General features: G+C 38.1%; 1 protein-coding gene across 1 annotated transcript in view; it reads left to right on the top strand.

Moving 5' to 3' along the window:
• The window catches only part of LOC126251589 (uncharacterized), a 338248-nt gene that overhangs the window by 317176 nt on the left and 7120 nt on the right, over nucleotides 1-13952 (top strand). The window contains exon 10 of the mRNA XM_049952121.1: nucleotides 97-288. Coding sequence (XP_049808078.1) covers nucleotides 97-288 — 192 coding nt within the window. The remainder of the gene's footprint in view (nucleotides 1-96; nucleotides 289-13952) is intronic.

Raw genomic sequence — 13952 nt, 5'->3', positions numbered from 1 at the left:
TCCTATGCTTTAATATCATACCTAACCATTGCTTCGCCGATTAAATTTCGTCACCCATAGAGAGTGATTTCATCTGGGTTGTTGTGTCATCCGTAGCTTTCGTGTCTGTGACGGGGTTCACGTGGCTTGCCATCATGTCGGGCGTCGTGGGCTTCTTCAGAGGCGCCATGGTTGTCAACCTGTCCCTCACCGTCGCGGAGTACTGCAGCCTCGAGCGATTCCCTGCCGCCTACGGGCTGTACATGGTTATCAACGGCCTCATCACTGTCATATTTGGGCCACTCGTAGGTAAGGAAAACGCATGTGGCAGTTTACTGAACTTAAGTACGAAATTTTCTCCGAGGAATTTTATTGGGCAATAGGAAACAGTAAGGCTCTACCTGCAACAATTTGTCAACAGTAGCACATAACTAAATGTATGAATCGCTTGGAATGTCCAATAGTTGCTCCACATCTACATCTGTACTCTGTAAACCTCTATGAAGTGCATGGCAAAGTGTTAATTCCCATTTATCTCACTATTAGGGTTTCTTCCTATTCCACTCAAGTATCGAGTATGGGAAGAATGATTGCCTAAACGACATTGTGCGAGCTGTAATTAGTCTAATCTTGCCTTTATAATCCCTTTGGCGTCGATATGTAGACTATTGTAATATGTTCCTAGATTCATGACAAATTTCGTATATAGGCTTTCTGAAGATAGTTTGCATCTCACAGTTTTCTCTTCATCTCCATCACGATCTCCCATGGGTCAAGCAAACTTGTGACCATTTGTGCTGCCCTTCTATGTACACGCGGAGTACCCCCTGTTAGTCGTAGTTAATGCAGGTCCCACATACTTGAGAAATATTTTAAGAGTAGTCTGATATTCTAACATGGGTCACACGAGCGTTTTGTAATAATTCTCCTTTGCAGACGGTTGTATTTCTGTAGTATTCTACCGATAAAGCAACGTGTGCTGTCTCCTCCATCTACAACTGGGCCTATGTGATTTTTCCATTTCATATCCTCACAAATTGTTAAAGCCAGGTATTTATAGGCCTACGTGCCGAGTGATTCCAACTCTAACTACTGATGTAGGCATAGGCAACAAGTTTTACCCTGTCAATTCAATTCAGTTTACTTATTCATCTGTTAACAATTTACATTTTATGGATAGTCAAATCATAGCCAGGGCTAGTTACAATGAAATTTCTTATGTCTAAGTTGTTTCAAAATTGTTGAGGCTTTCGTTGCCACTTGTTGACAAACTGCCTATTGGCTTCTGTCTCGGGTTCTTCGGCCGACGTTCATCTAATGATTTTTCTGACGTTTCGCCAGCACGAGTGGCTGGCATTGTCAAAGCTTCACCCTCCATTGCCGGTGGTGAACTGGAGCCGAGCTCGCGGGCGCAGGCTATATGTACCTGGCGCGCCAACGTCCGAGGGCTTCTCCGCAGTCATTTCCGGTGCGGTTCTCCTCTTGCTACCTGCGACGGTCGTTCGCTGCAGTACGGGAAGCCAGGATCCGTTGACCTTAAGGCTTTCCTCTTTCTTGTTCAAACTGTTCGCGTGTTTTTGTATTTCTACAGCTTCTCTGAACAAGCGCGTGTGATAGTGCTTCTCTACAGCCAGAACTTCCGTGTCGGCGAATTTTATTACATGGTCGGTCTCATTCAGTGCGTGCTCTGCCACGGCCGATTTCTCCACCTGCCCCAACCTGCAATGTCGCTTATGCTCTTTGATCCTGGTGTTAATGGATCGTCCAGTCGGAATGACTGGACGATCCATTAACACCAGGATCAAAGAGCATAAGCGACATTGCAGGTTGGGGCAGGTGGAGAAATCGGCCGTGGCAGAGCACGCACTGAATGAGACCGACCATGTAATAAAATTCGCCGACACGGAAGTTCTGGCTGTAGAGAAGCACTATCATACGCGCTTGTTCAGAGAAGCTGTAGAAATACAAAAACACGCGAACAGTTTGAACACGAAAGAGGAAAGCCTTAAGGTCAACGGATCCTGGCTTCCCGTACTGCAGCGAACGACCGTCGCAGGTAGCAAGAGGAGAACCGCACCGGAAATGACCGCGGAGAAGCCCTCGGACGTTGGCGCGCCAGGTACATATAGCCTGCGCCCGCGAGCTCGGCTCCAGTTCACCACCGGCAATGGAGGGTGAAGCTTTGACAATGCCAGCCACTCGTGCTGGCGAAACGTCAGAAAAATCATTAGATGAACGTCGGCCGAAGAACCCGAGACAGAAGCTAATAGGCAGTTTGTCTAAGTTGTTTACAATCTTACACGAAACTACAATAATTTTACATCAGTATCTGTAAATAATTTTATTGTTTCATATTCAGATATTCGTCAAGAAAAAGCTGTTTTAGCTCCACTTTTAATTTATGAAATTCTTCGACTTTTGTTTATTGTAGCAGGCTATGCACTATAAAGTATTTTTGGTTGATAATGGACACTTTTTAAGGGCATTTTGTGGGGTCTCTGTGAAAGTCATTTCTGTTTCTTGTTCTGCAGTTATGAATCTGGTTGTTTAATGTTGAAAATTCCTCGTGAGTTTTCAGAAAGCACAAACATACATAAATGTATAAACCAAAAGGTGTCATTATTTTAAATTCTTTAAATAAAGGTGCAGCTCTTAAAAGTGACCCGTTAACATTACTAATGCACCTCTTCTGTCACGTTTGAATAAAACTCCTCCAGGATTCCCACATACACGTCACTGTTCACTGTCATCTCAAAGAATATGGGCCCCACAACTCGTGTGGGAAATGGCACTCCAAACTCCAATCTTCTAGTCACGCAAGGGTACCTGGAGGATCGCATGAAGATTTTCTCTCGACCAATACTGGTTGTTTTGGGAATTCAGGTAGTACCCAGATAGGTAAAACCACGCCTCATCACTCGTGATGAGCCTTAGTGGCTCCAAGACACTTCTGGCAACATTTCTCAACAGCCATGAACAGAAATTCAGTCTCTTCTGCAGGTCAGGCTCCTTCAGTTCTTGCACAACGCTTACTGGGTTCAGTTTTAACTTCAGTCCCCTTACAACACGTCTGCAACTTCTCTCACTCGTATAAACCTGTTGATTCAATCTCCTGGTTGACTTTCAAGGACTTCTTGTCATGATCTCCTGCACCTGCATCATTAATTCAAATGCGCAGACAGATGGTGGTATGTTTCGGTGAGCATTTTGAACCAGTCCTGTACGCTACCATTTTTCATTCAGTTCCTGTATAGTGCTTTTTTGCTGGCTTAGAACGTCCTGGAAATTTCTCATGAAACAAATTCTGTTTTCACAAAAGATCCAGTGCGAACAAATGCTTCAGCAATGAGAGCTCTCTCGGGTAATGAATATGGCATTATCACACACTCACACTAACCTGGCTTGACACAACGAGGCCTTTTTCTCAACTGGTTTCAAGTTTACTGGCTGCGGCTGCAGGTGCCTTGTACAACAACAAAGTTCCGCGCAGTGCCAGTACATCAGAGGAAATGGTTAGTTTGTGCCCAACCGTTTGGACCGCGTTTCTTGCTTTGCATTATTATTGATGACGCACACACACTGGAACATTATCCTTGTGTGTGACTGCTGGTTTTACATGCCGCACCTTGTATTTCCCTGCATGGCTCTCATTTTCTCTATGCCCGTATTTCCCCAAATCACGTCATAGCTAAGCTAACTGTTCACTTAAGCTTAGTGGCACTCAGCAATGATTCAGTGCTGCAGTAGTCCTGAAGCCTTCTTAACACATAACATCATTTACTTAGTTTTTTATTCAAAAATTCTAGGTGCTTCCCCCATCTCAAGAGCGCATCCAGGGCAGTAATTCTTCTGGGAAACCTGGAATTCTCAAGACAACTTTACCTGGAAAAATAAGGGAAATGTAAGGGAATTTCATAAAATCTCATGAAATTCAGCGCTTTTAACCTGGCATTGAAATTGAATTTTATAAATCACAAATTTTATAATACTTAGTATTTCAAAGTATATTCTTATGAATATCATTCCTTATAGATTACCAATGTTTAAAAACTACAGTTAAACTACTGCTTATGGCTGGTATGTAGCTCAACTGAGAGGAAAGGAAAGACATTATTGTGGCATGGCGCCACTTCCAAACCTGCCTCGCCCCCCCCCCCCCCTTCCCATCACCAATTAAGGGCTTCTTGACACCATCTTTCTACTCACACCTGGAATTCTCAGGGATTTTTTTCTGTGTTTGAGTAGCCACCCTGTCATCCACTCATATGGTTAGAAATTTTGTGGATGGAGCTTGCGCAATAGCATAGTTTCCTAACTCAGCTTTTATGGTGCTTCTAGCTCTACTTGTAATGTTAACGAAATTCATCTGTACCATTTTTCCTTATTTATGACCAAAGCATTATCAAGCTCTGACTGAATATTTATTCAGCTGCTTCATTATAGGTATTCAAATACTTCATTATAGATCACTTCATCCTCTGCAAAATGGTTGAAGCTGTTACAATTGTCCACAAGCCAGGTCATTAATACACAACATGAACTGCAAGGATTCCAACATACTTCCCTGGGGCACAGCCTAAGTTACTTCTAATGCTGCTAGCTCCCTACCAACAACTCCATAATCAAGTGACAAAATTTGCTTGATATTCCATATGATCCTATTGCAATAATAAGCTGGAACTGAAACAAATACTTTTTGGAATTCAAGAAATACTCTGTCTACCTGGTTGCCTTGATCCATGGCTTTCAGGATATTATGTGAGCAAAGCACAAATTGTATTTTGCCTGACCAATGTATTCAGAATCAGTGTTGGTTGGCATGGAGGAGTTTACATTTATTTGAGATACCTCATTATGTCTAAGGTCAAAATATGTTCTAGAATTCTACAACAGATGGATGTCAAGGATACTGGATGGTAGGTTTGTGGATCACTTTTATTACCCTTCTTGCAGACAGGTTTGACATCTGCTTTGTTCCAGCTACTGGGTACACTATTTTGTTTGAGTGATCTACAGCACTGGCATCTTAGGCTTACAGTTAACTCAGGGGATATCTTGTCACATTAACTTGGAAAATTCTGTGAATTGTCTTTTATTTGTATTTTAAGAGAGTACACAAAACCACAATACCAAAAAGAACGAGAATCTTCATCTGTTATTATGAACAGCAACCAGCAAAGATGCTACATTAATGCACACAGACTATTTTGTTTACTATGATCTTTGTAAATCTCAACACACTCTCTTAAACAAAACAATATGGTGTTTCACAAAACAGTTTTCGCTATAGTCTCTGAATTAATAAAAACAAACAAAAGATTTTACTTTCAGTCAAATGTCAACTTATCTTCCGGTCTTTCAAAAGCAATGTTTTGGAGAGGTTTAGTTAGAATGTCAGCAAGCTGTTCTTGAGTTTGACAGTATTGTATGTTGAATCAGCCACGATTTAGTTCATCACTGATTAAATGATACTTCACATGAATGTGCTTTCTTCTTCTGGACATTTGACCAGATCTGACCATTGCTATTGCACTCTGGTTGTCCACACAAAGTGTAATTTTCATGTCTTTATTCAGCAATTCTTCCATTAAAGCCTTCAAAACTTTCATTTCTTGGTAACACTGAGCCGTGTATGTGTATTCTGCTTTGGTAGCAGATAGTGCAACAACGCACTGCTTGTTGCAGGACCAAGTGATTGGACCATTGTTGTACAGAAATACATAACCTGTAGTACTTCTCCTATTTTTCCTGTCACCTGCAAAATATGCATCACTGTTAACTCAGGGGATATCTTGTCACATTAACTTGGAAAATTCTGTGAATTGTCTTTTATTTGTATTTTAAGAGAGTACACAAAACCACAATACCAAAAAGAACGAGAATCTTCATCTGTTATTATGAACAGCAACCAGCAAAGATGCTACATTAATGCACACAGACTATTTCTTCTCGTTTTTCTGATGAGTAGAATATTCTACTTCTTGTTGAATTCAGATATGAAGTTCTCTTCAGATTTTATATGTTGAGGATTTGGATTACTCATGGTCTGCTTTCATAGTTCACTGTGTATGCCAAGTCCAGTCTAGTTTTACAAGACTTAAACAGAAGTTTATTGTCTCATAACATACAGTTTCAACTCACTGACATAATCTACAGGAGCCTTGTCAAAACACTAAAATTGGTTTATAATTTTTCTTGTAATATTATTAATAAAATATAATGTGCTGGAAATGTAATTAATATCCAACTAATACTTTTTCTGAATACATAACAAACTTTTATAAATTAACAGTCCTAAGTACTTGCTCTCTCCTGCTCAAATTTTCAGGTCATGATTCATAAATTGTTCTACGGAATAGTAATATTCTGTGATAGTTTCTCATTTATGGTATTTTTCAGTGTTTCTAAATTTATACTAAGCAATTATCTTTCGTTCACTTTGTTATAAATTTTCATACCCGTATACTGTGGAGTTTCAGCATAAATGCTGTAATCATGCAGAAAATGATTTGCTACAAATAAACCAGGGTTACTATGTACAAAGATAAAAATCTCATAGATGGTTTGTGAGGGAACATTTAATATACTTAGATTTTTTGGGAGTGGGCAGCATGATATTCCTCATCCTACATCGTGCATATTTCTATTGATGGGCTCATGAAGTTTTAATATTCAACACATATGGTTTGAGTGAACCCAAAATACAATTCCATACCTTATTACTGATTCCATACTGTCTTTCTTATGTCTGTACTGGTAGCATTGTACAATATCCTCACTGAAAATCTAGGCTATTTAATTTATTTGAACGGTACTATATTTGTGAGCCCCATGATAGATTTCCATCCAGTTGCATTCCTAGGAATTTCACACATTTAGCTTCCTGTAAATCCTGGTTTTTGTGACTGATTTGAATATCATTTAATTTTGCTTGTTTTGTTTTAAACTACATTAACTGTGTTTTCCATGTTTAATTTTAACCTGTTTAAATTTAACCAGGTATCTAATTTTCCTAAATTTTGAGAAATTTGGTCAGTACTTGCACTTTTAATGATTACAGGTATGTCACATGCAAATAAAACTGAGTGACACTCAAAATTAAGTGGTTGACCATTTATGTAAAACAGAAACAGAATGGGTTCTAAGACAGAACCTTGGGGCACTCCCTGTAAAATGATTTTCCATTTCGAAGTATAAGTTTCTCACTCAGATACAACCACTCTTTGTCTTCAGTTGTTTAGGTATGACATAAACTAGTTCCATATTTTTCCAGTTTATGGAGTAGAAAGGTGTGTCAAGACTGTCAAAGGTCTTTGATAGGTCACAAAAATCCCTGTGGCATGCAATGAGTTGTCTAGAGAGGAGCTAATTTTATCTACAAAATGGCTTACTGAAGATACGGTGGTTTTGCCTTTTTGAAATGCATTCTGATTTTTTGAGATTACTGTAAATGTTTTTTTAGGAATTTTCAATTTGTATTGTGACTATGTATTCAAATATTTTTGATAGTGATGGAAGAAGAGAGACTGAGTGAGAGTTTCCCACATTTTCTTCTGTGCCTTTTCTGAATAGCGGCTTAACTAGTGCATCCTTAAATGTGCCTGGAAAATAATCTTCTTGAAGGGACTGGTTAACTATTGTAGATAGTGGCTGTGCTATTATTTTAGACACTGTTCTTAACACTTTTGTTGGTATCGTGCCCCATCCTGCTCATGTTTTACTTTTCTTTATTTTTCAGTAGTTTTTCTGAATGTATTGAAAAGTTCACCTTCAAATTGCTTGGTGCTAAAGAAATTTACCTTATCTGGGTAATATTGTTGGGGGGGGGGGGGGGGCGGATGTTTTGGGGGAAGAGACCAAACTGCAAGGTCATTGGCTCATCAGATTAGGGAAGGACGGGGAAGGAAGTCGGCCGTGCCCTTTCAGAGGAAACATCCCGGCATTTGCTTGGAGCGATTTAGGGAAATCACGGAAAACCTAAATCAGGATGGCCGGATGCGGGATTGAACCGTCGTCCTCCCGAATGCAAGTCCAGTGGGTAATATTGTACATTGATGATTGATTTGTTTGCATATATAAAGAATTCATTAAATAATTCTGAAATCTGAGCAAGACTTACAATAGTTTTGTCCTCTGTCTTGATTTCAGAAATATCGTGGCCTCTATCTGGGGCACCTGTTTGAACTTTGATCACTTACTTGCCTTTGCCTTTGATTTGTTTTCACTGTCCAAAATAATTCTATTATTTTCCAGTTCTTTTGCTGTCTTTACAACTTTTTTAAAGGTATTTTTGTAATTTTTTTACATGGGTAACAAAATCAGGAGTTTTGTTATGTTTTAGTTCCCTGTGTAGCTTTCTTTTTCTTGCACTAGATATTTTTGTTCCTTCGGGAATCCACATCACTTTATTTCCTACTTTTTTATGACTTACAGTAAGGGGGTAAGTTTCATACAACATGGAGAAAGTTTTCCAAGAAAGGACCAAAATTTTCATTCAAATGAAATACTATGATCTATGACCCACTCCACCTTGTTTAATCTATGATGGAATAAGTTTGTATTTCCTGTGCCGAACTGGCATTTGGTGTAGGTCTTTTTGCAGCAAGGTTCTATCATTTTTGGTAACTCCATAAACATAGCACAATGATCAGAAAAGTCCTAAATCCAAACACAACTTATTTGCCTCATTATACGTATAACTGGTTAAAATATTATATCTAAAAACACAAATGATGTGACTTACCAAACGAAAGTGCTGGCAGGTCGATAGACACACAAACATACACACAAAATTCAAGCTTTTGCAACAAACTGTTGCCTCATCAGGAAAGAGGGAAGGAGAGGGAAAGACGAAAGGATGTGGGCTTCAAGGGAGAGGGCAAGGAGCCACTCCAATCCCAGGAGCGGAAAGACCCACCTTAGGGGGAAAAAAAGGAAAAAAGGACCAATATTATCTATACATGTTGCTGACATTTCATTTACTCAAGTAAAATGCTAATTGTGCTTCCTATCACTCCACAGTTTGGAAAATTTGACTTTGTTAGCTTGGTTTCTTCAGTTTCTCCATGTGGTGAAATTGGACTTGTTAAAGGTTTGATTTTTCCATTTTGTAGCTTTTCACCACTTTGTTAGAATATTTTTCTTGATGAATAAAGATACATTCTTTCATTCTATTAATTTCAGGTCCAAGATACATTGTTGATTTTTCATCAACTGTAATCTCAAAGTTTTTCTTCAGTTTTAGCAGGAGATTTTTCATTTGACATATGTCTTCTCCAACTAGAATGCCATTGTCAATATGTACAGTAAGATACATTTTCTTCTCAGTATCTGATTTCTAAACATATCAGTTAAATTTCAGGTGGAGGAGTTTTCCACTTTTAGAAACTTTTCCAGTTTCTTATTCCATTGCAAAGAAGTTTGTTTCGAAATATATGGTGCCTTTTTGAGCAGGCAAATTTTGCCAGGTGTCTTGTATCCCTCCGGAACTCCCACGAAACATTTTTCTTTTAGATCACCATTAAGAAAGACTGTTTTGACATCATACATCATAATTATCAAATCTTCTTGTGCAGCAAGTGCAAGCAGGAATCTCACAAAATTGGTTTATACAACAGAACTAAAAACATCTATAAAATCCAGTTTTGCTTGATCTTGCATACATCCTCTTGGAACTAGCCTAGCTTTGTACTTTCTATTAACCTGTTTCTTGAAAACTTATTTTCCTGTAATTGTTTCTTTTCCATAAACAATTTCTTTATCCACCAGAGATCATGTTTCATTTTTCTTGAACGATTCTTTCTCTTCATTTATAGCCTCTATCCAATTTTTCTTGTCTTTGTTTTCAGCAGATTCTTTGTATGTGAGACTGACATTATCGTCATATCTCTTTAGCAAATGTGTTTGGAATCTTTGCTTCTGATATATTTTTTGATCTTCTTCTGGAGTTTCTCTTCTATTTTCTTCTGGTTCTTCTCTTCTTCTCCTGGATATACTCTTATTTCTTAAAAAATCTGGATTTCTACCATTAGATTTATTCCTTCTTCTTTGGTTCCTTAATTTTGCTTCCTTATTGATGAGTGAACTCGGCATCAAACGCTCCAGAAAATGTTCCAGTCTTAGGATTGTATATGACATAGCCATTGTCTGTATATCCTACAAGATCACCTCTTTTGCTCTTTACGCTCAGTTTTTTTAAATACCCAAGTCATTTTATGAAAACCACAGATCAAAAAATACCCAGTCTTTAATCTTCTACCACACCACATTTGAACTGGAGTCGAGTCACATCAACAGCTGTAGCAGGACTTCTATTCATGAGGTAAGCTGCAGTCAAAACTGCATAACCCCAGATTTTGTTTCCAAATTTTGATTGAATATTTCTGCCTTACTATTCAGTTAAGGAGACTCTTTAATAGTGTAGTCAATCACTAAACCTTCCTTTTTAAACCATTCCTTGAAGTCAGTACTTATGTACTCTCTCCCTCTGTCAGATAATATTTTTTCTGTCTTGAGATTGAAATTAGCTTCACTTTCAGCTACATATTCATTGATGTGGTCTTCTGTTTTGTCTTTTGTGTCCAGCAGGTACACTTTCACAAAATTTGTGTAATCATCAAAACTTGAAAAATATTCTTCATTGAGATGAGTTAGTGGGTTTACCTTACCACATACATCAGTGTGAATAATCTCAAGAGGTCTCATTGCTCTGTACCACACAGTTTGTTATTTGATTTGCCATGATATATGTTTCACAAGAAGCCATGTCCTCTTCTAGAACCATTTTCCCCACACAGTTCTGGTATTTTCTTTAGGAAACTGAAATTCAGATGACATAGTTTTTTGTGCTGCTAAATAATTTTCTTCTTTTGTGTCATAAATGTTTCTTTTTTACAGTCACTTTTGATGTCAATGATGTATAGCCCATTCTCTGATTTGTTGCCTTTCAAAATAACACCTCCATCTTTCGCACATGTCATATTTTTCTTGTCAATATTACCACTCCCCCTTTTTCAGTAATGGCTGTTACTACCAGCAAATTTATTGAAAATTCAGGGACACAGGACAAATTTGTCAACAACATCCATTGTGATTCATCTTCACAAACAAGATTGGAACACATGAAATCTCCTTTTGTGATCTTAATTTTAGTATCTTCACAACTCCTTGCATTTGACCTCATTTTTCGTTCATGTGTTGTGTGCTCATTACTTCTATTGTCTACAACAATTTAGGTATCAGTCTTCTTTTCTTGCTTTTCTATCACAAGTAATTCTGAAAGGAAAATTATTTTTGGTGCATCCTTCATATTATCTTATTCATCTTTGTAATTACATTTTCTGCTGAATGATTTCTGTTTTTGCGGTACTTACAAGGAGGTAGTTCCTTTATTGCCCAGCACTCTCCCAGATGATATTTAAAATGTGTAGAGCACTGTGTTTTGTTCTGTTATCACTAAGTTTCTTTTCACACTCACTTACATAGTGACCTGAACCTCTACATCCAAAGCTTTTCACTGGTTTATGATTTTTCTTATTCTGTTATTGTAGGCTGCAGCCTTGAGTGCAAGTATTTGTTCTTTATTTTTCTTCATTTTATCTTCTTCTGACTGAAGTATTGATTTCAGGTTTTCAATGTTTCCTCCTTCTTAGAGCTTAAGTCAGACAATTTTATTTTTGTCCTTGTCATCAGTGCTGTTTCATCAATATCCTTCCTCAGACGGTTTGGTCTCAATGATAGGGTTTGAACTTTAACAATATTGGACATCATGTTCAGATTCCTGTCAAATTAAAAGTTGTAGAGCTCTCCAAGTACTGGAGTCTTTTGTTGGTCTGTGTTCTTCTGATATATCTCAGTAAGTGTATCACACATTTCCTTAGACATTTTGCAGATAAGACTGATATCTATAGTTCTCAAAATATAGTACGTTGCAAGTGTGTCTTTTAGTAAATTATCTACCAAAGTCTTTTGCCATGAACATAACATTTATTTCTATATCACACAATGGGAAACTTGCAGTATCTTTTAATTTCACCATGCTGTTTAATGCTATATCTTCTGATTATGAAGCCATACGTTGACACATGAGTCACAAATCTTCTGACACAAAAAGTACAGTCTTTTTACACTCACAAATTACCACTTTTTACTTCTCCATATTTCCATTGGTGCTGGGCCCATAACCAGGCAAGGTAACTTGAAAAATTCTGGGAGTTGTCTTTTATTTGTATTGTGCACACATCCACAAGACTGAAAAGAAACGATAGTCTTCACCCATTATTGTAGACAACAACCAGCAAAGAATTTTCATTAATGCACATGGACTGTTTTGTTTACTATGATCTTTGTAAGTCTTATCATACGTCAGCTGCAAGTTCTATATAGAATCTGATAGGGATTGAAGTAGACCCTAGAGCTTTGCTTAGTGGTTTCAGCCATTCCTTAATGCCACTGACACTAATATACATTTCATTCATTTTCGCAGTGGTAGATGAAATAAATTTGGGAAATACCCTTCTGACAACCAAACACATTTCATTTGGTATCACTCTGTTTCATTTCACACCTTTACTCAGTAGTCACTGCTTCTTTAGAAGTTTGTTGTATACTATAAAGGATTCATCCCATCATCAAATTTTCTATTAGGTACATATCTATTAAATCAATGGTCAACAACTTGCATTTAAGCCATATTTCTTCTACATGCTCATGCCCAGATCAAAAGTTTCAGTTTCATCACTGAGATATGATATGACTGACTCTTTATCTAGTTTCCTGAACATATAAGTATTTCTACCCGTTTCAGCTGCCCTCTATGCTTTGACAACCATTGTTGCTACAACTACCCCATGGCCACTGATACCAGCTTCAGATTGAACATCTAAAACATTAGATGAAATATATCTCCATAATGAATGGAATTTCAAACACCAGTTCTAGATCATTTTCAGAGAAGGCATTTAGTAATATTTCACAGGATGTCTTGTTTGCCCACCACTCACAAATCTATAACCATCCCATTTGACTGTTGGATGATTAAAATTTCCAATGATGATGGGTTGACTGGGGAACTTACTTGCTAGTGAACTGAGGTTTTCTCAAAAGTTACTGATTATCTTGGAGTGTTTCTCTCGGTCAGTACAAATATCCAGTTACAAGTTTACATCCATCCTTGATGCTGATACCCAAATAATTTCACAGACTAGCTTGTCCAGAAACTTTGAAATATCTTATCCAAGCCATTTGCTTGATTCAGAACCAGGGGCACATGATCAATTCTGGGGATAATACTGCAGATTGTGTGCTTTGTTGAAATTCCATGAGCAAGTTGCTTTTTTTTTTTTTTTTTTTTCCCAGACTTCTCTGCTAGCACTGTATCGATCATGTTGGAGCCCAGACAACAGGTATTTTTCCCCCCACCATGCACAGCTCTCAGTTGGTTGGACTCAGGCATATACAATGAGTGCAGTTTGTGTTACTTCCCATTAGTTATAGCCATTTCCCTAAGAGGTATCATTGCTCACCATATGTTTGAATGATTAACAAACCCAATCCATTTGCATTTGCCTCCCCTTAACATGGGACACAGTAGGTTTTCTAATAGGTTCACTTTCAGTTTCAGTGGAAGGCAGGACATCAAACTTGTTAGTTAGGGGGATGGGTGTAACTTACTGAGTTTCCCCTAACTCTGCCTCCCCTGTACATAATGTCTAGACCTGCCATCAGCATGCCTCTCACACTCAAGTGAACGAATAGTGGTAGATTTCCATACGAGAGAATAGAACTCAAGGTACCTTGGTATATCTGGTACATGATCCTTGGTAGCCTTACCAACACAACCATTTATGGCATCTTCCAATTGCTCAACAGTATACAGTGTGATTATTAGCTGCTTACAATCATCAACTAACTCATTCCATGCCCAGGAATAGCATTTACTGTGGGGCTCAAGTGTCTACCATTCTCAAAGCACT

This window comes from Schistocerca nitens, chromosome 4 (genome assembly GCF_023898315.1).
Source record: "Schistocerca nitens isolate TAMUIC-IGC-003100 chromosome 4, iqSchNite1.1, whole genome shotgun sequence".
Lineage (NCBI taxonomy): Eukaryota > Metazoa > Arthropoda > Insecta > Orthoptera > Acrididae > Schistocerca > Schistocerca nitens.
Note: the sequence above shows the minus strand (reverse complement) of the source record. Positions and strands in the feature narration are given on the sequence as shown.